General features: G+C 40.5%; 1 protein-coding gene across 1 annotated transcript in view; it reads right to left on the reverse strand.

The window, feature by feature from the left end:
* Positions 1-26023, reverse strand: part of SLC1A1 (solute carrier family 1 member 1) — a 73518-nt gene that overhangs the window by 15901 nt on the left and 31594 nt on the right. The window contains exons 2-6 of the mRNA XM_043891290.1: positions 22485-22625; positions 6015-6107; positions 4133-4247; positions 2882-2924; positions 1386-1484 (exon numbers count right to left, since the gene is read on the reverse strand). Of these exons, the coding sequence (XP_043747225.1) occupies positions 1386-1484; positions 2882-2924; positions 4133-4247; positions 6015-6107; positions 22485-22625 (491 nt within the window). The remainder of the gene's footprint in view (positions 1-1385; positions 1485-2881; positions 2925-4132; positions 4248-6014; positions 6108-22484; positions 22626-26023) is intronic.

The raw sequence follows: 26023 nt of genomic DNA on the forward strand, positions 1-26023 counted from the left end.
CCTGATCTAATCTCCAGCTGGAGAAAGAAATGGCAACCCATTACGGTATTCTTGCCTGGAGAATCCCATGGACAGAGGAACCTGGCAGGCTACAGTCCATGGGGTCACAAGGTCGGACACAACTTAGTGACTAAACCACCAGAATCTCAAACAATGAAATCCTAAAAGTTCTCAGAGCCAACTGATTTCATTGATAAGTTTATGGCAAACTCCTGTTGGCAAAACCTATCCTGAACTGAGATGAGGCTACAGATAGCCTATTTTTCTTACTTAGTAGCCACACTGTAAGTTAGTTGCAGATATGTTGATGTGCTTGATTCTAGATTATTATTGCCAATTCCACTTAAAGATGTTGTATAACATATAGTATACACATCAGCTGGCCCTTCTAAAGTGAAAAACTCTGGACTCAGAATCATATTTGGGCAGAGAGTTTTAAATAAGGAACTGCAGGCTTGCATTCCATGTTTATGTGGTCTTGCAAATCTAACGATGTTCCCAGAGATACCCAACTCAACTCTGGGTGGTAGAGACAGAAGTGACAGGACTCATTCTTTTCTCTGTGTGGTTCAGTTGCTCTTCATTATTCTCAGAAGTTATACTCTATACAGTGGCCGCCAACACTGACTTAGGGAATATTGAGTCAATGTTCCTAAGGGGAAACAGAGGATTAGGTTCCTAGGAATCAACAGTCACATCATTTTGGTCAAATAATCAATATGAAACCTTGTTTTCTCTGTGTTTAAGTTCAAAGACACCTTATTTAATATATATTGTTTAATCACTAACATCGAACTCACTTTAACTCATGCCTGAATGAGACTTCTCTAACACGTGTATTTTCTCATATGGACCATCAGCTTTTTCTTGCGTTTGGGAACACTAACTAGCCAGCAGTGCAGCATGATGGTTGGGAGACATTTCAAACAGTGAAATTGCCAAGCTAACACACAAAACTGAGAAAAATGCGGCAAAGACACACCGCACAGAGGACACATATTTACCATGTAAGAGCTGAACCAGGGAGGGGATGTGTGTATACATACAGCTGATTCACTTCGTTGTACAGTAGAAACCAACATAACATTGTAAAGCAATTATACTCCAATAAAAAAAGGAAAAAAACAAACTGCTGAACATAGCCTTGTTCAACCTCAGCTGGGACATGTGCATGGGCAAATTACATTTTTCACCACTCTTGGTGTGTCTGTGAATGACCAGCACCATGCTGATTTTCAGGTTACAAATACATTTTAGTACATAGGCAAATTCACAAATGTGGAATCTGAGAACAATGAGGATCTACTTATTTCCATCTCCTGCTCACTCATGACTTGGCCCCTGCCTATTGGGGAAGGGAGCAGACAAAAGGGTGTAAGTGGTACCTTGGAAATGGCAGTTGTCATGATGGCTGTGACAGACGCTTCGGTGCTGTTTGTCCCTGGCTCCTCAGAAAGCTTCACTTCTTCACGTGTGGTTTTGTACTGCATGTTGGAGGGGGAAAAGGTCAAAGAAATAAAAAAAGAATTTTTAAGCTCCTAAGGATAAACCATAGGAATGTTACTTTGGCCAGATAAGTGTCACTGAAAGTTTCCACCTCTGAGGCCTCTATCGGCTTTGGTTTTGGACAGTACTACCCCTGAGGCTTTGGAAGCAAAACTGGGGTTGAGAACTCCAACCCTCTGACCACCACAGCCACCATCAATGGTGTCAAAATGTTCTCTCACTTTTGTAGTAAGGGACCAATTAATGGAGCAACAATGTAGAAGAAAGCATAGGTTTTATCTTTAGGTACTTTAATACATTCTACAGGAATCCTGTCAATCATTTTTGTTTCTATTTATTTATTCATTTATTATTTTTAACCTGGGGAAAAAACACCACATCACTTTAAATTTAGTCACCATGACTTTAGTAAACATCAAGAACTATATGGTTGTTCCAAAGTCAATAGTCCCTTTAGGGCTATTACGTGAGTGAGATTTCTGTTAAATTCCCTTCCTTCACCCGTTTGATTCTGCTGAGCTTCAGCAGAGACGTTTAAGAAAGAGCTAGTATATCATCACAGTGGGCATAAATGTTACTCCTACAAGGCTCTGCCAACACCAAGACCCTTACAAGTGACCACTGTGGCTGAACCGCAAATGCACCCCCTAAATAGAGGTGGTTCTGTGCCTCTTGGAGGTCAGCAGGGAGCAATTTAATTGCCATTTTTGTTGGTCAACATAGAGGTCTCTGTTTGTGTAATTTATGTAAATGAATTCAGCAGCTTGTGATAGACTCAGCTGTCTTAAAGTGCATAGATAAACAAGAGAAGAAGGCTTAAAGGAAATGGAGTGAAGAGATTGTGAAACTTCCCTAAAGGAAAAAAAGTGGCTTTGTTACATTGCTCTGTAGAGTGCTAGCAGTGGGAACGTAGTGATGAAAGAAAATACCAGATACCAGGAACACTAACCACCCACACGGGTCACATATTGATTTCCCAATGTGGGGGTGGAGGTTACCTTTCCCAACTGCATTATATCTGTAGATAGTCTGAGCTTCTTCACAAATATAAAGTGGTTCTCTGAAACTAGGTGCTAGAAGCCAGATTTGAAAACACTCATTATTTGGCAGGTTCCTGACTTGCTCCAGTTGAAACCATTTGGGGAAAAAATGAAGCCTAAGGGAAAAGGGAGCAGTGTAAGCTACAACAGGCATGCTGCTATGGCTGGAAAGACTGGGGTTGACAGGTCACCGGAAATTCCTCCATTCACAGGTATTAATACATCGCCCCTTTTTTGATGGGCTAATTCCATTTCTTAGGTCACAGAAGAAAAAAAAATCTTAATGGGTAAGGAGGAAGAGTAGAACAGCTGAGGGCAAAAATCATTATCCTTACCTGCTGAAAACAGGCTTGGACAAGGTTCTCAGGGAACATATTCCTGTTGGAGACATGAAAAGCAGTATCACATTAAGACAAAAGTGGGTTTTGTTTCTTTGTTTTTGTCGCACCCAATACATTGATGGAAATGAGTATGCTATGGAATTAGTACTATGGTTTTGGTCTTGCCTTTGCATAATGCTTCCTGTATTAAGATTTCTTTTTCCCTACTGAGCTTCAGTTAGGGGATAGAAAGCTCTCCTAACTAACCATCACACTTAACTGATTCATTGAGTAGCCAACACGGTTGCTGTCCTTGGTGAAATATGTACTAGCAGGTGGACACGCACAGTTAAGAGACTTCTTTAAGATTTTGCACATTTCTGTTTTCATCAATGAGAGGCGACTGCACTTGTTCCTAAATTCTTTATGCCAGTTGCAAATATCATTGTAATTATTGAATGAAATACTATGTAAATCAATGCAATATGAGTGTGAAAAGGAAGGAGCAGTTTCTATAAAAACTAAGCTGGAATGCCTGGAAACTCATTCAAGGCAAGTGAGTAAAATTTCTGTTGTTGCATTAGGTAAGGGAAGACAATTGAAATAAAAAGAACAGCCGGAAGAACTCAGATCTCAGCTTTCCTTGCAATTTCTAAGGGTTTTGTTGCTCTACTTCATGCAAACTGAGCCTGGAAATTGTAGATGATGCATTTATAAAGGCAGCCTAGGCAACAGAAATACGAAATTACAATCAACTGACACAAAGAAATGACCTTGGCCCCACATAAAAAAAGGGTAAATAAATGCCTTTAAGTTTTAAGCATAAACAAAATACGTAGTGCATATTTATGACTCTCTGCTTTAAATGCTGTTTTTTAAAATTAACTGACCAATCTGTAGCCCTGATTGTTTCAGATAAGAGGGTTTCTCCTGTACAATTAAAAAATATATTTCTTCAAGTTGCTTCAGAACCAACTACCCAATACAGCCCAGAATCTTAATGCAACAAGTATCTTTGGGCATCTCTGTCCATCCTAAACCCTGACAGAGACCCTGTTCCTTCCATTCCTTTGTGGAACCATCACCTGGAAAGCAGGACTGGATATGTAACTTGCAGGGTCCAGGGCAAAATTAACACATACAATAATTTAAAAATTATGAAAAAATTTCAAGATGGCATTAGCAGAGCATTAAACCAAGCATGGGGCCCTGTGCAACCACACAGGCTGTATGCCTGTGAAGCCACGCTGCTGGTCGGACACCCACCTGATCAGGTCTAACATGGCATCCACTGTGCTGACTTCAGGGGTGTTCCCTGTCCTGTCAATTTCATTCACTTTCTGGGTGACACCAGGCTTGATGCTCACCACCAGCACGATACCTGTAACCAAAGATAGCACCCACAGAGCATTAAGAATCTCCCAGGGCACCTGATACCTCTTGTGCATCCATCTTAGAGTACCAGGCAATAGTGGGATGGGGACCCTGAGAAATCTACCCCAAACACCAAGCCTCAGCAGGAACTTCAGCAGAATTACTGCCTTAATTACTTCCCATCTAAATAAAGCAGAAGGAACTCTTCCTGTGTGTTCTTAATAAATGAGCGGCTGCATTCCAGAACTGCTTCTGGAAACACTTGCTGATGAGAATGCTCTTTTCTTCCTTAGCTTATGAGATCTGCCTCGGCAGGGGTTGGGGTGAGAAGGACTTATTTTCCAACTCAGGGTACTCAGCATCTTTCTGTAACTTTTACCCATAGATGCTGGTATTTTTCTGAGGGTCACAGTGAATAAGCCTTATCTTCCTGTCATACCACAGCCATCAAATATCTGAAAAGCTGTGTGTAACCCACAAAAGGATTTAGGTTAGGGAGGGTTGTTCTGTGTGACTCTTAGGGGGTGCAATGAGAACAGGAGTTCTGAGGAGAGAGAGTTGATTTTGCTATAAAGAAAAACTGTTTAAACAGAGGGCATCTGGGACTTCCCTGAAGGTCCAGTGTTTAAGACTTCATGATTCCACTGTAGGGGATGCAGGTTCAATCCCTGGCCGGGGAACTAAGGCCCTGCATGTTGTGTGGTCAAAAAATAAAAACAAATGCACCATTTTGGAGCTAATGGGTTCTGTTTGAGGTGTCCAAGCAGAGGTGGGAGGTTTTAGGAAAGACCAGGTTGATGGACTGGAGGGGAGTAAAGAAAAGGACCCCCCCCCCCAAAAAAAAAGAAAGAAAAGGCCCCATGCCCTTATCACTCTTCTCAAAGAGAAATGCCCCTCCAATGGGGTAGGAGTTAAGAATGCTGAATGCATTAGTTTTGCTGATAGGAGGAGTCAGTGGGCAATACAGGGGCCATGAATGGGTGTGGTCTACTCTCCCCTCTCAGGGTTGCAGAAAAGATATCAGCCCAGCTTTGTTCTTTGTGTTGGCCTCCCTCAGGAGCCTAATGAAATGTGGTTTTGGTTTAAGGCAGGGTTCAGGGCCTCCTAGGTCGCCCAGCTTAATACCATTAAAATCTTACCACATCCTCAGTTCATCAAAGCAGAGCTGTAAGGGTCAAGCTGGCTGCAACATTTGAGTACACTGCCCCCTCTCACCACTGGGGGCATCCTTCTTAAAATGTCATGCTAGGTCGCAAACGATGGACCATACTTTTTTCACAAAAGTGTCAAAGGTATATGAGCAACCATAGTCCCTTATTAGAATATTCTCCCTCTTTCAAGTGAAATTTATACTTGGCAAGATTTCTATTAGCTCTGGGCACTATGTGAAATTAGAAATGTACTGAAATTCTGTATGTCTGAAATACTTTATAATTATACTCAAACCCACTATTATAGACTAATTATCAAGTTTAAAGATTAGCTCTTTGCTTCACTTTCTTCGACCCAATGATCCAGATAAGGTGAAGAACTGTCCCTCTCTCTGTTTATTTACTAGAGACATTAATAAGCAGTACCATGGCTGAAACTCAGTCAGTATTATATTTGTTCATATAAAAGGTTCTGTGCTGACTTCAAGCCTAACAGCTTCATAGCAGTTTAACAACTGTACTTTCTGATCTTTAAAAAAGTGTGCATTTAAAAAAACCAACTACTTTTAAATGGAAAGTCACAATTATACAGAAAAAAAAAAGGATTCAGAAATAAATTTTACCTAAAACTACGGCAATGAGAGTGGTACAGAAATAATATACCACAGCACGCAGACCAATTTTTCCAGATACGTTGGAATCCAGTGTAGCAACACCTGAAAGGGCGAGAAGTCAAATTATATTACTCGAAGAAAAATTTCCAGGACTGGTGGCAATTCAATCCTCAAGGTGTGAAAAGAGCTGAGCGGTATGTCTTTATCTGCTAGGTATATCTCACACATTTTGTTTGAATAAATGCATTGGGGGAAAGAACCATTTCAGTATTCCAAATGCAGAATTAAGAGACTGAAGGTTAGTAGGGGGCAAGATCCCCTCTGGCTAAATCCCCACCACCTCAGCTCTTAGTGAGTGCTGTGTCTGTGGCTCCTGAGAGGGGTGGTCATGAGACAAGTAAAAGGAGTCCCTCTTTGGCATCTGCTCTAAGAACTTTACCATTGTACCACTCGACATTCTTTTGGGATTCAGTATTAGGGAAAAGTTTACCTTAAAGAACTGAGAAGGTTCTTTCATCACATAATAAAAATTATATAACTCATGATCATTTCCCTTTCTGCCTTTCCTGTCAGGAATCTCAGAGTCAACTAAAAAGATAACTTTTATGTGTGATTATCAAGTAATATATATGTTCATTACAATTATCTAAAGAAAGGAAAAAATGTAAAGATGAAAACAAAAATCACTTCATGTCATCAGCTATTTGTTAATATTCTGGTGAATATTATTCCCATATTTTTTTCTCAATTTTTTATAAACAGGGCTGAGATAGTTTTATAGTTTATAATCCTCTCTCTTCTAAATACAATATCATAAGCATTTTTCTTATTGTTACAAATTCACCCTGCAGATAATTTTAAAGGCAACATAATCTTCTGTCATGTGGCTGTACCATATGGTATTTAATCATCTCCTTAGTGATGGATTTTTAGACAATATCAGGACCAAATTCAATAATAAAGCACAGTCATTTCATTATCCTTCCTGGCTAGCAGATTTCCTTCTTTTCATGATTTTCAAATTGCTTTTATGTTTAAATCTATATTCTGTATGGCTTTGATTATGAGACTCCTTAAAACCCTTGTTTTAATAAGTTGGGATATAAATAAAAATTTCTGAGGGCACAGATAATCTAAGAAACTCATGACCACATTGTTTAGATCTAGTTTCAAAAGGTCTTTGGATGGGCAAGAGAACCATTTTTGCCTCATTTCAAATAGTCAGAAAAATGACTGAATGTTACTTGACTTACAGTGGTTACAGGATAGATACAGAGGTGGAAAGCATACATCCCCACTTGCTAGAAACCTTTGCCTTCCATCAAAGATGCCCATATAAATGTGGTCAAATGATGCATCTCTCTAACTGGACTGCTTCTATGTGATACACGAAGCCAGGTTGAGAAGCAACCAAATCATCTTTCAGCAAGCTGTCATTTGGAAGTTTCAGACTACCCTGTCCTATTTCCAAAATGAGAATCACATTTTGAATCAAATGATTACCACAGAAAATGATTTTCTGAGTCTTCGACACGCATGAGTTGTTCCAGAACTGTTACCCTGAAGTACAGGGTAGCAGGAAAAATGAAGAGGTTGCCATAAGGCAACCCCAAGGAAAAGGTAGTAAACATGCAGGCTATCCGCAAACACAAGTAGGTTTTATATTCACTCCTCACACTATAAAAGGCCGATCCATTTTTTTTTAAGTGACTAGGGGATTATGCTCCTCAAATATAATCATACATAGTTGACGTTTGGGAAAAATCTGTAAGGAAGCTATGATGATGATGATGATGACAGAAAAAGACATCTCTCACTCTAAACACACCATTCCTCTGGCTTTGATTGCTTCTTCTGAAGTTATATTTTGAGGGAAGAGGCTCTGGCCTCTAGCAGTTACCCCACTATGTTGTTAAGGGTTCATTCATCAACCTCCAGAGCAAGACTGCACAATTACTGTACAGTGAGCATATTGCAACAGTCACATCCTAGAATAACCTGGATGGTAAGATTCTATTTCTTTGGGAAAAAGAATGTGGTGTGCTGAGCAGACTTTGTTTTCCTATTGTTCAGACAATTAAAAACAATAATTCTGTAAGAAACCATAATGACAAAAAAATAGTGACATAAAATGACAACAAAAGAGATACTGAAAGCTACAACTCAGAAACCAATGAACTAGCTCATATTTAGTTTTAGTCTCTTAAAAAAGAGCAAACAATGATGCAAATATATAAGCTTGCTAAGTATATTATTTGATTATAAAATGTTCCTATTCTATTTTTGAGCTCTATACATTATTTTGATAAACAATTATAATGATTATTCATGACAATAATGGTAGTTAAAAAAAAAAAAGAAAATTACCAATCTAGATATTTAAGTAACCTGTACAAGCACCTGCTCCATGACCTAATGGAAGATGTATTTTCAGATATATTGTCCTTTGCTCGACATCCAGTTTAAGCATCTCCCAGCCCCTAAGGTGCCGACAAGTGACAGATTCTCAGGGTGGCTGCCGAACTGTCCTCGGGTATGTGTCTCCCTGCCCTCTCAGGATTTTCTTCCAGCAGTGAAACAAATTAAATTTATGTGGGTAATTGTTTCCAGCATATGTTAATATGTCTTAATTTGTCTTAATGATTTGGCCACGGGCTGGTGCCTTTGCTTTTATTCCAGGTCCCAGCTGGCAATAAGAGGCTTCATAATAATGAGATTCTTGGTGGAAATACTTTATTTATTTATTTATTTTTTGGAAATACTTTAAACACAGCCCCCAAAGTAGTCAGCTCCTGGCTGTTGCGAGTACAGTAACTCTCTTGTAGTTACTTTCAGGAAGAACTTTGTTCCCCATTTCTCAAATCTACTGAGGTCCTGCAGATCTCCTGGATATATCAGAAATGCATTCAAGTCAACAGTCATACTTCTCCACATCTCTAGAGTTACCCCTCTACCTTTCTAGCCCCCACTGATTGAGGGCAAAGGTGGCACCTAAATCCAGACTCTCAACATCTCGAGGATGTTGAGGATGGGGTGGGGTGTGGCTGCCATAAAGGGAGCGAACATATGCAGGGAAACAGTCCAATATTTGAAAACCTCCATAACAGGAACATTACTGAACTTAACATGAATATAAAATGTCTGGATGGATAGTCTAGCCACCCAGTTGCCAGTAATAACAAGGATAATGATATTATTATAATGAAAATGACACTAGACCCTGTGTATTGAGCAATGATGAGGGTTGTGTCATCTCCTGATGTTCACTGACTTCCCTGGTGGCTCAGAGGTTAAAGCGTCTGCCCCCAATGCAGGAGACCCGGGTTCGATCCCTAGGTTTGATCCCTGGGTTGGGAAGATCCCCTGGAGAAGGAAATGGCAACCCACTCCAGTATTCTTGCCTGGAGAATGCCATGGACGGAGGAGCTTGGTAGGCTATAGTCCACGGGGTCGCAAAGGGTCGGACACGACTGAGCGACTTCACTTTCACTTTCATAATCCCACCAGGTCCGCATGATTACTCCCATTTTACAGAGAAAACTGTGGCTCAGAAAGGCTAAGTAACACGCCAGGGTCCTACAGCAGCTGAGCAGTGGAACTGGTTTGACCCCCAAAGGCCAGATCTTAACCACTATATGTGTCACACGGGGTCTATCCATGCGCTACGAAATTCTAGACCAGTGCTGCCCAGTAGACCTTCCTGTGGTGATAGAAATGTTGTCTGTGCTGTCCACTACAGTAGTAGTGGGCAGCAGCTACAGATGGCTAGGGAGCAGTTGACATGTGGTTACTGTGACTAAGGAACTGCTTTTAAATTTTGTTTAATCTCAATTTAAATAGCGACATGTGGTTAATGGCTACCATACTGGACATCGACACAATCTCAAGGTCTCACCGGAGTGTCCAACATTTCCTGTGTGCTTAACAATGTTGAATGAACAAACTCAAGCTTAACTCCATTACAATAAACCAGGTGAACGATGACGATAAACCAAATAAGCCATCATCTCCTCGTGTGCTTTTCCGTCCCCATGCTGACCACAGCATTCTGAAGACTGAGGCTTATTCTTTTCTGGATCCTCAGTGCATTCAGTAAGGTGCTTTGTGAATTTTGTACTAAATGTTTCCATGTGACAGAAAAAGCTACACTTCTTATGTGTGTATGTGTGCTCAGTCATGTCTGACTCTTTGTGACCTCATGGACTGCAGGCTGCCAGGCTTCTCTGTCCATGGAATTTTCCAGGCAAGAATACTGGAGCGGGTTGCCATTTCTTTCTCCAGGTGATCTTCCCAACCCAGGGATCGAACCCACATCTCTTGCACCTCCTGCATTGGCAGGCGGGTTCTTTACCACTATGCCACCTGGGAAGCCCACTGCACTTCTCATGGCTCCTTACAAAGTGAGCCCATTTCAAAGATCTCTTGTGTTAGAGATTTAGGAACTTGGCAGGTAATCTCCCTAAGAACCACTCACACAGGGCAGTTTGGTATGGTTCCCAGAGTGTCAAACAAGAACGCTTTTCACTCATAACAGACCTCCGTGTGAGAACATATTTAGCATTTTAGTGTTTCTCTACTTTTTTTTTCATTATTATGTGTTCCAACGGACTTGCCCCTTGCAGAGTGTTTTAGATATTTTTTGCTCATTGCTACCCCATGAAATTTTAATAGCACAAACTGTACATCTGTTCATATACTAAATGTGTGTACGTATACATATACATATACATATATATATATATGCTCTTTACATTGGAGAAGGAAATTGCAACCCACTGCAGTATTCTTGCCTGGAGAATCCCATGGACAGAGGAGCCTTGTGGGCTCCAGTCCACGGGGTCACAAAGAGTAGGACACAACTAAAGTGATTTAGCATATAGCATATGCTCTTTACATGAGAAGAGTAAGCTTGCTGCCCACCCCCAAAAACTTGCTTCTGCTGCCTTAAGGCCACATTGCTCCAGTTGAGAGTGTGTGGTTTAGCTCAGTGGATGTTGTTCTCTGAACGGTAACTTAATCCAGACCTTGGACTCTGAAGACAGCTCCTCCCCATCAGTTCCTCAGTCAAACTAGCCGCCTGTCAAGTGCTCACTTGTGACATGCAGCTGGCGGCTGCTGCAATGGACAACATACAGAGAGAACATTTCCATCATCACAGCACCTGGGTAGAATTTTGTAGCACATGCATGAAGTTAGTATAACACAGTGGTTAAGAATATGACCCCCTTGCGGAAATAAATGCAAAAGAAACTAAAGAGACCATAGCAAAAATCAACAAAGCTAAAAGCTGGTTTTTTGAAAAAATAAACAAAATTGACAAACCATTAGCAAGACTCATTAAGAAACAAAGAGAGAATATGACCCCCTTGACAAAGGAGAATGGGGAGCTATTTAATGGACACAGAGTTTCAGCTGGCAAGATGAAAACAGTTCTGGAGATGGGTGGTGGTGGTGACAGTTATGCAACAAATGTGAATGTGCTTAATGGCAAATTTTATACATATCTATCACAATTAAAAATAATTTTAGAAGTTTAAAAACCTTTTAAAATGAGAAAGAAAAGAATAAGCCTCAGTCTTCAAAGCGCTATGGTCAGCATGGAGATGGAAAAGCACACCGGGAGATGATGGCCTATTTGGTTTATCCTCATCATTTACCTGGTTTATTGTAATGGTTAATGTAATGTAATTAATTTAATGTAAGCTTGAGTCTGTTCATTCAACATTGTTGAGCACGCATGAAATGCCGGACACTCTGGTAAGGCCTAGAGATTGTGTCGATGTCCAGTATGGTAGCCATTAGCCACATGTGGCTATTTAAGTTGAAATCAAAGTTAAACAAAATTTAAAAGCAGTTCCTTAGTCACACTAGCCACATGGCCCCTTCATTTACTGTGGGGAGGTCAGATGGTGGGCCTACCTTAGCCCCAAACAAGTGAAACATCATTGTGCTTTATCGTGGGGTTTTACTCTAAAGACCCTCCTGGATTCCTTGCTTTCCGGCCACACCTTATGCCTGGTGAGGTCTAGAGGACCACCTCTCCTTACAGCCCACGCTTAGAACTCAGTTCTTCTGGGCACTGACACCTGCCCTTAAGGAATTTACAAATGAGAAAGAACCGTGCACTAGTATACCACAAAGCAGGTGTGACAGGATCTGCATAGAAATCAAAGGGTGTTTAAAGATGTCTATAACCACTGAACAGTAATTTTATGCCTGTTGAGTGTAATAACAAAAAACAGGGCTAGCGCTTTGTCTTTGTTTTTTTTTTTTTATATCTTTTTCTAGTAATTCATTTATATTATAGTTTACAAAAATTATTGATCCATGTGGATTGGAAATTTAAAAAACTGGATCTTTTCCACCCACTTTAAAACCTGGATGCTCTGTGAAGCACTGGTGCAGAGAATAGGTACCAGGTTCCATGGGCTTTCAGAGGAGCCAGAGGTGTCACCAGGCTGAAGTGACCAGGAGCAACTTGCAACAGTGAGCATCTGAACTGAGGAGAAAAAGATGAGCAGGATTCTGACAAAGATTCTTTCCTTGGCCACATTTTAGTCAGGCTTCCAAGTCTTCTCTTAGGCCCATCTGTGTACTTCTTTGCAAAATAATTTTAGCAAGAACCTCTTACCCTTGATATATGATCAGGTTCCTTATCCTCCACCGTCTCCCAGATGATTTCTGATTTACTGTGGCCTGTCTTCAACATGAATCTTGTTGGGTCAGTTTAGCCAGCATCCCTTACCCTTGATGTTTTCTCTTAAGAGTTGTCCATCCACCGACCCCCACCTAATTCTCGACTATAAATTCCCACTTGTTCATGCTCTATTCAGAGTTGAGCCCAATCTCTCCCCTTCACTGCAGAATCCCATTGCAGTAGTCCCTACAACTGTCTATATGGTCCTAGATAAAGTCTGCCTTTCCAAATTGACAAGTATCATTGAATTTCTTTTCTTTAATAAGTCCAGTTACCACTGGGTCCAAGATTGTCCTTTAAATCCAGGGATAGTTTTGAGGCTGGGCTGTGGCCTAGGGACAGATACAACGCAAAGCAGTCCCAGGAACTCAGGGGCACCTGCTAGCTCTTTAAGGAACCACACTGGTTTTTTCACCTCTGGGGGAGGCTTGGATGAGCTGGGGTGCTGGCTCCTGACCAAAGCAGTAACAATCTATTAGAATTTTTTTTTTTAAATAAAAACACTGCAAAGGAAGAAGTTGCCGTGGGCTAAACAATAGCATGTTTTAAAAATAAACACCCGAGGGTAAAAGTCTCCTCTGAGAACTCTCTGATTAAGCTACCACCCACTAGAGAACAAAATTTCGTGACAATCTCTCTCCACCTTGCCATTAAGTTGTCAGAATTAACTCCATTATTGGAAGGTTTTTTGTTTTTTTCTTTTTGGTCTAGCATTTGATGATGCTTCACAGTTGTGAATGGACACATCATCCCAAGCAGCTCATTGTTGCACTGAGGCATCCTCTTATCCAGATGACTCCTGTGTCTGTTACCAGCAGAGGCCACTGGCATAGAGAGAAACAAGCACAGACTTTGGTGGGACACCCCAGCCTCAAATCCCAGCCTTCTCCTCCCAGACTCAGTTTCCCCATCAATAAAATGGAGATTTTAAATGTCTCTGCCTCCTAAAGGGTAAAGTGAGGAGCAAAGTGAACCATGGCATCTTGCACAACAGCTGTTCTGCAGGTTAGAAACAATACCTAGAGCACGCCTAGGGCAGTAACCAGAACTTAAATTTTACTCAATCAATAGCCTCCATTACTGCTCAACGAAATGATCAATATGAAGTGTGTTGCTGAGCACATGTAAGGCACTTCACAAGTGTTAACTCATTTGTCCTGCACGCCTTCCATAATCACGTGGCCACTAAGGAGATCTTTTTAAAACATAAATCGGGCCATTTCCCAAGCAGGTGCAAGCCTCTAATGGCACTTAATATAACACAGGAAATCCTTACCCAGGCTAACGAGGCCCAGGGGAAGGGCACCTGTCTGCCTTGCAGCTGGGTCCACCAGCCCTCTTCTAGAGCCGACCGAGCTCCCTCCAACAAGGCCATTGCCTAGCCTCTTCCCTCTGCTGGACTGTCTCACTCTCCCCTTCTTTTAACTGCTTTTAAGACTTTTCCTCAGAGTCCTTCCCTGAGTCTCCAGGCAGAATCAGGCTCTCCTCACTAGGCATCCTGTTCATACCATGTTTCACAATTATTACTAATGCACTCCTTATTAATATCTGTCTTTCTCATTAGACTGTAAGCACCCTGAGGGCAGGAGACCTAGATATCTGCCTAGTCACCAATGTTCACCCAGTGCCTGCACACAGGAGGAACTCCATAAACATGTGTTGACTAAAGTGAAAAGTCGCTCAGTCGTGTCCAACTCTTTGCGACCCCATGGACTGTAGCTTACCAGGCTTCTCAGTCCATGGGATTTTCCAGGCAAGAATACTGGAGTGGGTTGCCATTTCCTTCTCCAAAAGAATAACCAAATCATCTCCATATGGCTACCTGGCTCCAGGCAACTCTTCCCAGGCTCTGGGCCTGAGGCAGCAGAAGGTTCCAGAATGGAGCTCGGGACTCTGCGTCAGTCCCAGGGGCTACCCTTACGATCTGTGTGATCTTGGAAAACTGGTTTAATCTCCCTTCAACTTCCTGTTTCCTCATCTCTAAAGAAAGAGGTAAGTTCCTACTTATTTTCACTGGATAGCTACGAGGATTAAAAAAATAAGTTCGTTACTTCCCCAGAAAAAACAAGGCTAAGGGCAGGCTATGCTCTCACTTTGTTGATCCGGGGCAGCCTGGATTAATACTCCTGGGATGTTAAAAGGGAAAAAGAAAAGGCAGAGGAGAGCATGCAAAATATATTTCTGTGCATGCTTCCCCTATGACATCAGTTTTTCTTAAGTGACATTATTACAAAGAAGCCCCTTTCAATAGGTTCTGTCACCTCCAAGACTATTCTGTGAAGTTAATAAAATTAAACTGGTTCCCAGAAAAATGAATAAAGGCTCTAGCAGCCTTTGTCAGAAGGTCCACATTTGATGTTCAAAACATCTGTCAAGGAGCAGCAGGCGAGTCTCCTGTTTCTTCAGCAATCCAGCTGTTTTAACATTTTTTTTTTTAATATCATAAAGGAGAGTGCTATTTGTATTTGGGACCAATTTTTTCATAAGACCCAACGAGCTTTTATAGGAGGCTTCTTGTTCAATAAGCATTAAACACACCTCAAGAGGATCTGAGGAGCTCAGCTACTCTCTTCAAAGCCTGTGCTTTGACATCAGGATAACAAACAGCTCAGGGAGACTTTTCTAGCTTTCTACCGCAACCTAGTTATTATTGAGCTCTCTCTCTGCTTCTCCTTATCTCAAAAAATTGGAGCTCGGGTCTCTGGGTTGAAGCTGCTTGTTTGCTGGGGAACTTAACGCGCAAGGCAGAGCAGACCTTTTCCTACTGTTTTCGTTTTCAGAATGAACACACTGTGTGAACTCACCTGGGTGGGCTTGATTCTAATATTGGCCCTGCAGGTTCTGATGCCAATGTAGGGACTGTCTAGAAACTTCTGATAGTATCAGACAAAAAAAGAGTAAATTAAAAATTTTTCTCCTAGGCCTAACTAGTAAAATCTAGTTTTGGCAAGAACCCTACTAAGTCAGTTTAATCAGAGCCCCCAACCCCCAATACCTGATCACTCTCCATATCTAATCAGGTTCCTCATTCTCCATCACCCCTGAGTGCTGGAGGGCAGTCCTAGGTGCTGCCCTTATGATCCGTGTTATCTTGGAAAACTAGCTTAATCTCTCTTCAACTTTCTGTTTCCTCATCTCTAAAGATAGAGGTAAGTTCCTACTTACTTTCACTGGATTGCTATGAGGATTAAAAATAAGTTCATTACTTCCCCGGAGAAAACAGAAAATAGCACTTTCCATGCACCATGACATATTAGGGACAATGATAATACTATGTCATAGTGCACAGGCAGTATCTGATTACCCTGGCTGTCTTTATCAAGAATCCTGTTAGGTCAATTTAGCCAGAATCCCCCTTACCTCTGACATTTCTTCACAGTAATTTTCCATCCACTGATCGCTACCCAGGTATCACTGGCCATCATTTCCCATTGGCTCATGTTGCATTCATTTGGACCTGAACCCACTCTCTTTCCTCCATTGCAAAGTCCCACTGCAATGGTCCCTCTACCTACTGTGACAAGCTGGAATAAAGTCTGCCTTACCATCTTTGAGTGTTACTGAATTTTCTTTTAAACAATACTTCCCCATTGACAGCTTGTTCAGGGCGTTCCTTGGAAAGAACGGCACAGGTAGGAGTCACTGCTCTAACCTGTTTCCCCGTGCCTACAAGCTTATGTCCAGAATCCCCAGGAAGGCGCACAAACCCCATGAAGCCATGCCCTCACCTTCCATTCCCTTGCTTCCTCCCCAGGTTTGCAGCCTTCCAAAGTCTCACTGTCCTCCCAAGATTCTGTGCCTTCTATTTTCTTCTGCCTGGAATGCCTGCCTCTTCATCTGATTCCTCTCTCTTCTTCAAAACTCCACCCAATGTCCCTGTGTCCTCATTCCCACAAAGACTTATCACACAGCATTGCAAATGTAGTCTCCTTTTCTTGAAGAACTGGACATATCTTTGTGTCTTGTGTGCCCAGCATACAGCCTGGGACATTGAAGATATGAATGAATGAATGAATGTCTTCCAGATCCATGTATTCAACTTATGAGATTCCTTTGAATCCCTGCATGATTTCTCATTTTTTCTTAACAGGAGAAAAATATACACATTTATTTAATACAAGTCTTACGTGACATGGAAGCCATCATAAAGAATTAAGTTCCAAAGAAATGGCGAAAGTACTTGCTTTTATATTAGGTTGACAAAGAGAGGCAATTGTGGAAAAGTGACTAAACTATGTGAGACTCACTCTTTTTTTTTTTTAAAGAAACAAAACCATGTTAACTCAGTTGAACAGAGCTGTGAACCAGTCTAGTACTGGTTTAGGAAGAAGGAAAGCTCATTCATGGTGAATTCTCTGGGCTTCACTATGTCAGAGACTGAAGCAGGGAATATTTATCTCTTGTCATTTTTCTGTTACTGTGGCAACAAGTGGCACATTCATTATGGGAACTCCATTCCTTATGTACACAATGTATCCCTTCCTTCTTTGGAGAAAAGGTGCTGGAGAAAACCAATTAATATAATAGGTCTTCTGGCTTCAACAGCTGTGTTCTAATGCAACAAAAATGTCTGGTCTCAGGGAAATGTTTAATTCCTGTGTGCAAAGTTGTTTACGTCATCTTGTCTTCTTGGTTCCCAAACAAGGCTGGGAAAAAATGAAGGAGGTGTTTCTTGGAATGCAGGCAGAGTGCAGTGGTTCTAGATGGTGTAAATGAGGTAAGATGTTCATTCTCAACCTGTATGATTTTAAGCTCCAGCAGGAAGTTTTAAATTTATAATCATCTTGAATTGGCAGTTTTCATAGAGTCTGAACTATATTAAAAACAAACAAACAAATAAAAGCCAATGTTTCAAGAAAAGCAAGCATACTTTTCCCCCATAAGTGAAGTTGACAGTGGATGCTCTTAGCTACCTAATAGCAAGCTTACAGCCAAATGATATGTGCGTCTTCACCTCTTATACCTTCTTGCCAACAAGGGACTCACAGGCCAGCAGAAGACCTGAGGTCTGTGACCAGGGGGATGGAGGAAACATCAGTCCCTCACAGGATTAGCTTGTTTTCACCCGGTTAACCAGTGTTTGCTGAATTAAACTGAACCTGTTTCAGGGAGGCACATGGCATGATTCTTTCTACTGGAGGTGCGGATGGCTTCCCAGGACACAGCCACTTATGAGTAAATGAATAAGTAGTCTTAAAAAAAATGCCCTCCCCAGCCTAAATAGCACAAGGATGTCACCTGCAAAATCTGAATTTAAAAACGGGGGCCTCCAAATACCTTGAGATGTCACTTTATTTGCTCCATCCTCCATTCTTCAGTGTCTCTTCCAGGCATTTACACTCACCGCTTGGTATGAGTAGCATTTTCTCCGGATATTGGTTTGTCACTCAGATTCCAGCTCAGTTACTGTATCTTGAGAGTTAGAATCTAGTCTTATATATCTTGAGAGTTAGAATCTAGTCTTATCTTTTATTTTGCCAGAGTTCAGCTGCCAGCTGGCCTCCTGTTCTTTTTTAATTTTTTTGTAAATAAATGTTTTATTGGCAATGCACCCAGGCCCAATCACTGACATATTGTCTATTGCTGCCTTTCTGTGATACCCAGTTGGAGAGTTGGACAGGGACCATATGGCTCAAAAAGTCTTGAATATTCACTTATCTGGCCCTTTACAAAAAAACCTTCCAGATTCTTGCTTGTAGGGAAACCTATTCACACATATATTCTGATAAATACCATTTGTATTTAAGTCTTAATAAATGCTGTTTATCTCTAAGCCTTAGTTAAACCCTAAACGGGAAACCTCTGCCCCTGGAGGTGAGATCAGATTGTTGTCATTCCAGCTTCTGCATCAGGGGAGTAAGACAGCTTCCTGTGGGGGTGCTTGGGGAATCTCTCGGAACAGGAGCCAAGGAGTCGTTTCATTCCTGTGCTGGCAGCTTCCGTCACTGTAATTTGGGTATTAAAGAAAATGTGACCTAAATTTAAACTCACTGGTTGATAAGACCTGGGCCAGGATTTCCAGAGCCACACTTCTCAGGCATGTTCATAAGCCATTTCCCCTGCTATTTCGCTGGCGGTGGGATACAAATACAGCTTACAGACCTTAATGCTCATGGGGTCTAAATGCAGATATTCTGCATGTGGCATGGGTGTTTCCTTCAGGATGTAAATTAAGGGTAGGATTCTACTAGTGCCTAAACTATCTGCCTCTAAAAATGCCTTGAGATGATGTCCACTATGCCTTCTCTGTGTGTGTTAAAGCAAATTCCAGACATTATGTCATTTCCATCCCTACATAATTCTATACACTTTTTAAAAAAGATCAGTTTCTTACATAATTAAATGCCACTATTAGCACTATCAACAATTTTTTTTAAAAGATTTTATTTGTAATTATGAATAACAAGCTGTTAAATTAAAACCTTTCATTTATTTATTTATTTTTGGCCACACCACACAGCACGTGAGATTAGTTCCCAGACCAGGGATCATACCCGAGGCCCCTCCATTGGCAGCACGGAGACTTAACCACTGGACTGCCGGGGAAGTCCCTCAAAAATTTCTTGATACCATCTAATAACCAGTCTATATTCAAATTTCCTTGATTAACGTGATGGCTTATCACATGAAGAGATTCTCCCTGTTTAAAAAAAAAAAGCTATAAAGTAGTTTTATGTCAGCAGAGGCTTTGATGGCAGAGGTTTTGTTACTTTGTTAATTTGGCAAGATCTCTCTGTACTTAGGCGTAAGTACAGATTATTCATCTCTCTGCCACTAATTTATGTATCCTTAGGGGCACTCACTCAGCTCTCCCCTGCTTCCAACATGTATTCTCCTTTGTCCTAATAAATGTATGAAATAAGCTCTTGATCTGCTGGATTTATAAAGGCTTTTGAAACTTGAAAGCTGCTCTTCCTGTATATTTTCCACAGCCATCTTCTGCTTCACCCTCCTGGCTCTGTGCTGGGTTGGGAGGCTGAGGGTCACTGCAGGGTTTGGGGGAAGGACCGCACACCAGGTAAAGGTGTGAGCTCAGGGGCGGGGGGCAGAGCTGGGGAGCAGAGGGCAGGGAGACTGCCAGAGGCAAGGCTGGAGGGGTACAGAGCAGAATCCATCCCACCTACTTCTTCCAGAAGGAGTGAAGGGAAGAAGGAAGGAAGGAAAGAAAGGGAGGGCAGGGAAGGAAGGAAAAAAGAAGAAAGAAAATACAAAACAAAAAAACACAAAAATAATGTGTGTTTGCCTTGAAAACATAAAGGAAAGCTCAGTGATCATTTTTTCTTACTAACTGAATCTAATCATTGTTAGCCATTTGGTTTTGGTCCTAACTTTTAAAAATGTATATAAATTTTAATAAAATTTGGATTGTACACATCTTATAATTTATTTTATCCTCCTACTTTATAACAGGAACATTTTCCACCTTCATTAAATATGTTTCCAAAACAAAGTTTTTAATAGGTCCATAGAATCCTAACTTCTGGGTATAACATACATTCAGATTTCTTATAATTTATCACCATTATACAAACAAATATTACCATCAACACCCTTGTACCTAAATCTTTGAATCTGTCTCTGATGATTTATGCTAAATTCATCAGACTAGAAATGCAAGGTGGAAAGATCAGAACATGTTCCAAACTTTCCCCCAAAAAGTTTGTTCAAATTATACAGTAACTGAAAGAGTGATTGAGCCTGTTTTCCCATAACCTTGCCTAGTACTGTTATTATTTTTTCCTTTTAATCTGAAAACTTAAATAACAAATTATCATCATTGTACCCATTCCTGCTTTGTTCATGTCCTTTGAATCTTTGACCATTTTATCACTTTATGTCAAAAGGATGGGTAGTGTTTAACTGTGGGGATTTGTGAGGGAAAAGTGTAAAAATTTCCAGATCTGTGCTCCACCTTCAAAAAGCAGCTTGGCCATGCAAGTGGAATGCAAATTATTTTCCTAGATTATTTGCAAGGCTGAGCTAGCACTCAAAACAGACTGCAAAAATCTTACTTGTTATCAAATGCCAAATACAAATTTTCAACATCTAATATTATCCAACTAGTATATTCACACAGTATTGTTACCTTTTCTTATAAAATCTGGCTCACTGCATGGGTTTTGGATTTGCTGCCTAATCTGGATCAACTTTCCATACCTTCCTCCATAGATGTAAGTATCAATCACAAAGTAATTTATGAACCTTTGTGCAACTGCATGCAAAACACAGTACACATGTACAACTTTGAAAATTTTTCTTGGGAGAGAGTCCAAAGCTTTCATCATGTTACCCAAAGAAAAGATTACAACTCTTTGATATGGAGAAAATTCCAAGGGTTTAGAGAATAACCATCTCCACAGGAGAAGGCAGGTAATGTGAATGAGTGACGTGGATGAAGTATCAGGCACTAGGGAGTGGCAGGAACTGTGACATCTCATATGCATTTGCACCAACTAAACACAGGAGCTGTTTCTCAGCTCCAAACCACTGTGGTGTGTGGGGAACTGGCCCCAGTGTTTCCTTATCTTAATTTCTTTCAGAAGAAGCCAGAAATATGGATGTTTACATGAAGTCTTCCAAATTTTAAATGCCTCCAATAATTTGAAGTTTATAATATATGGTACAAATGACTGGTCTGCTGATTTGGCCCTCTGGCTGCAGGCCCTAAAAGAAGCCAGGCATTTCAAAACATAATTATATTCTCTTTAGGTCTGTAATAAGCCAAGAACACCAAGACCACTTAAGAACTAGGCTTCCAATGGACTCTGGTCTGACTGGAGTTTGGCACTTCAAAAGTTCAATGGCTAAATCTACAGCTGAAGCAATGCAGTTGCTGAAAGCAGCAGACCCTGACACCTATCCACCCTTCCCCCAGCCAATGTCCAGTACTCTACAGAGATCAGTCCTACATCTCTTTAGTGGCAGAGGAGAAAAATGTTCTAGAAGAGGATATGTCAAGAACCCTAATTGCATGGTTATATAAAACTGTGATTTTCAAGTTGGCAACACTAGCAATTGCTGCATTTTACCTACTGCCAGAATGAGGAAAAGACAAGAAAGTACGGAAGGCACAGAGGAGCTAACCATACCCAGACAAATGACATTTTTATAAAGCCAATTAATCTCTACCTACATAAGGGAGTGTGTGCTATAAAGATACTCTGCAACATAACAATTCATAAGGGAAAAAGCATTTCCAAATTCAAGTATGTCACAAGTTCAGGTTTAAAAACACTAGGCTTTTGAAATGTGGTACCAACCTTCATTAAACCTTTCCCACAGCACGTGACTGCTGGCCCCTGGGCAGACTTCCAGGGCAGGTATGTAGTAGGTTCTGAGTTCTGTGGAGGAGTGGAAGTGAGTGAGAGGAGGGGACAGAGGACCCTGCAGGCTGAAAGGGTAGAGGCAGGATGGCTGCAGCTGAGAGAGAAATGAGTCAACTACAGAAAACATGATCCAAACTGACAACCACATTTTGCCTGAGGATGCTGGCTGACATGGCAGTGACCAAATACGCTTTTTTTTTTTCCTTCCTCACAAGACATTCTACAGCTGGTCAAACGAAGATCTGAGCTGTGGTTGACAGTGCTACAGGCAGAGCAATGCCACTTTGTGAATAATGAAATAGTTCACTCAAGCAAATATATACTTTCCAAGGGAGGTACATGTGTGTGTATGGTATATTAGATGCATTTTGATTTTTTCCTTAATAAGAAAAGAAAACTCAGGTGATTAGATGGCTCCTTAAATAATCACAGAGAACATCAGTTTTCTAAAGGTACCTGTAATCATGCTGGATACAATTAATGGTAAAATGACAAGTTTCAGCATTCTCATCAGAATTTCTCCAGGAAAGGAAAAGTAGAATTTCTCCAGGTTAGATAGCTTGCTGTATTCTCGAACCAAGACTCCTATAACAATCCCTAAGAAAAACAATGATTGGGAAGAAGAAAGGAACAACATTAGAATTTTTTTGTATAAATTTCTATGAAAAAATATCCCCCACGTACAATTTTTAGTGGCAGGATAAATAATTTTGATGATCTCCCTTGAGTCGGCAAATAATAGACTTAAAAAACAAATCGCATTTTAAAAGGTAATGAGTAAATCTGTAAAAAAGTAAATTCATGTGAAAGCTTTTTTCATCTCCTTTCTTCCCCTTCAATTATATTATCATGACAAAGCATCAAAGAATACTGTGAGAAGAAAAACAAAGTAAAAAAGTTCAATCTTAGCCCAATATAACAATTGTTTTACACACCACTTTTATTGTCTATCTATAGATATTTTACATATTTTATACTTTACATATCAGTTCATATTTTTCTCATATTCTTTTAATAAAACTTTAGTAATACTCTTCTCTTTTTATTGAAGTAGAGTTGATTTATAATGTGTTAGTTTCACAGCAAAATGATTCAGTTATACATATTTTTCAGATTACTTTCCCTTATAGGTTATTACAAGACATTGAGTATAGTTTCCTGTGCTATATGGTAGGTTGGTTATCTATTTTAAATATATTAGGGAAATGTTCAATATTAAGAGACAGTATGCATTCTCTGAAAGCTTGCCTTAATACAATGTCAAAATGAATTCTTTCACTTGTGAGATGACTCTGACAACTAAAAATCACAAATTTTAAGTATTTCTTCTTTATCTTCTTCCAAACAGTTCTAAGAACATCCAATTGCCCTACTCCATCCTATTCCCATCAACTGTCACTCCCTACTACCTTCTATTAATCAAGAAAGAACATGGGTTGGGATGACTCACACATCTTTTTTTCTTAATCAACCTCTGATGGATGACATGCTAATTGGAAGTAAAATGACTAGAGGGCAGGAACATTCAGGAAGGATATAACTGGATATGTTAATTTGCAAATGCAGATAATTAGTATGTGAAAATTTAGAGTTATTTGGGTACAGTTAAGAACACTAGAGCAAATGAAGAGATGTGAATTATAATCAATAGTAGAGTTTTCACTTAAATTCGGGTATATGTCTCATGCCCGCTGTGCTGTGCTTAGTCGCTCAGTTGTGTCTGACTCTTTGCGATCCCACGGACTAGCCTGCCAGGCTCCTCTGTCCATGGGGATTCTCCAGGCAACTATACTCGAGTGGGCTGCCATGCCCTTCTCCAGGAGATCTTCCCAACCCAGAGATTGAACCCAGGTCTCCCACATTGCAGGCGGAGTCTTTATCATCTGAGCCACCAGGGAAGGCCATAAGTAACCTTATATGAAACATTTATAAGTTACAGTAGATAAGTAATCTTATCTTTAGCTTTTATTTTCCTACATATTCCACCTTTGCCTTGATCTCTATTTTGTACATACATTACTGAATGGATTTCTGATCAGCCATTTTAAATTATTTTTGGAGCAAAAATATACATGTAAACATTTGTGAAATTGCAGTTAAAGCAAACAAACACAAAAAACTCTGTATTTTTGATCCTTTTTGGTCCAGATTTCAAAACTTCAGGGTTAGAGACTCCAGAATGGTTAAGAACACCAAGGATTCAAAATATTTTAAGCAAATATTAAAAGCATGTTGTGCTTACTACTTAATTACCTGTGTTCAGCTGTTTTATATGGAACGTAAATATATTGTTCTGTAAGGATGCTCTGTGATGCTCAGTGCTTTAAACAAACAAACAGAAAAACCAGATACTCTCTTAGTATTCAGGTTGCTTCAAGTAAAATTTTGGCTTGTATGTCAAAGAAAGCTCTTTATGTAAAAATAAAGATGTGTTTGTGCTTAAAAACCAGCCACAAAAGCACTCTGTTGGGTAGCAAAAGAACCCATGTGCTCCGATCTTAGAGTTTATATTACCAACGATTAACTGTGCCTCTAATCATCTCCACCCCAAGTGAATGCAAGGCAGTTAGAAAGAAATATACTTGCTATTTTTCAGCCTTTAACCAGATATGGGTTTCTAATGGTAGAGATAAAAGAGTCTCTACAAGGAGTCATTTAAAAGCAATCAAAGGTGACAAGCACAAAGAATAAGTTACTGTATTTAGTAATGAAAGCTTTCTATCAAGTTTGTTCTTGAAGTTAAGTATCACAAATTATATTCTGATATTTGTTGACTGAAAGGAGAATACAAACACCAACCAAGACTTGGAGAAGCAGTTGGGAGATTCTCTCTGGGCCAGAGATGTCATCCCAGGACCCTCAAGAACAAAAAAATACTGGTGAATGACCTCAGCCAGGAGTTAACATTTGTGAAGGGATGTGCTACACCTTGGTCTCAAACACATTTGGAAAAATGAGATTCATGATAAGAGAAAAATCACTGGAAGATTTGCCAGGTTCCAAGAAGCAGCCAGGATTTCACAGTGCACATCCTTCCCTACCCTTTTCCAGAGTCAGAATCTTGGAATGGATGAAGGAACATGGAGAGGTTTATCCGTAGCCAAGGGCTGCTGAGATTAAGTGCCCACCCAGGGGTACACAGGTCAGATGCACATGGTAGGGCCACTCCCAGAACCAGGGAAGATGAAGCTCAAGAGCCTTCCTGAATGGCATATCTATACAGAGGCCTTCAGCAGGTCCAGGAAGTAAGCCCAAAGGTACATTTGTTATCTAGATGGCTTTAGCCCTTTAATTACCAGGAACTCATTCTTGGGCTGCTTTTCCCCACACAGGCAGGAAGATCCCAAGCAGGTACTAAGATGGTTGGGAAGTATATGGTGGAAGAGCACACTCGAGTTCTGGTTCCACCACCTACAAAGTACATAACTTGGGTCATGACTTTAACTTCTCCTATTGCTGAGTGGTGGGATTGGAGGTAGGGCAAAAGGGCTGCCTTCAAAGGTGCCTTTAGAGGGCCAAGATGCTGTGATCATCTCTGAGACTTAGTGTCCTCAATTTTAAAAAATAGGATCATAAAACCAGATCATTGGCTCCTGGAGAGCTGGCCATGTTTTTTACATGAAATGTAAATACATTGGTAAAACAAGGAAGGGAGAAACTAGGGAGAAAAACAAGACCATAGCTAGAAATTTCTTTCTTTGGTTTAAAACCTTAAACTTAGAAGATACGGACTTCTCTGGTTGTCCAGTGGTTAAGAATCTGCCTGCCAATGCAGGGGTGATGGGTTCCACTCCTTGTCCAAGAAGATCCCACATGCTGCAGAGCAAGTCCACACACTACAACTACCGAACCTGTACACCTTAGAACCCGTGCTCTGCCAACAAGAGAAGCCACCGCAGTGAGAAGCCCATGGACCACAACGAGAGAAAGCCCACGTGCAGCAACAAAGACCCAGCACAGACAAAATTAATGTTGTTTTTTTAAATAGAAAAGAT

This window comes from Cervus elaphus, chromosome 29 (genome assembly GCF_910594005.1).
Source record: "Cervus elaphus chromosome 29, mCerEla1.1, whole genome shotgun sequence".
Taxonomy (NCBI): Eukaryota; Metazoa; Chordata; class Mammalia; order Artiodactyla; family Cervidae; genus Cervus; species Cervus elaphus.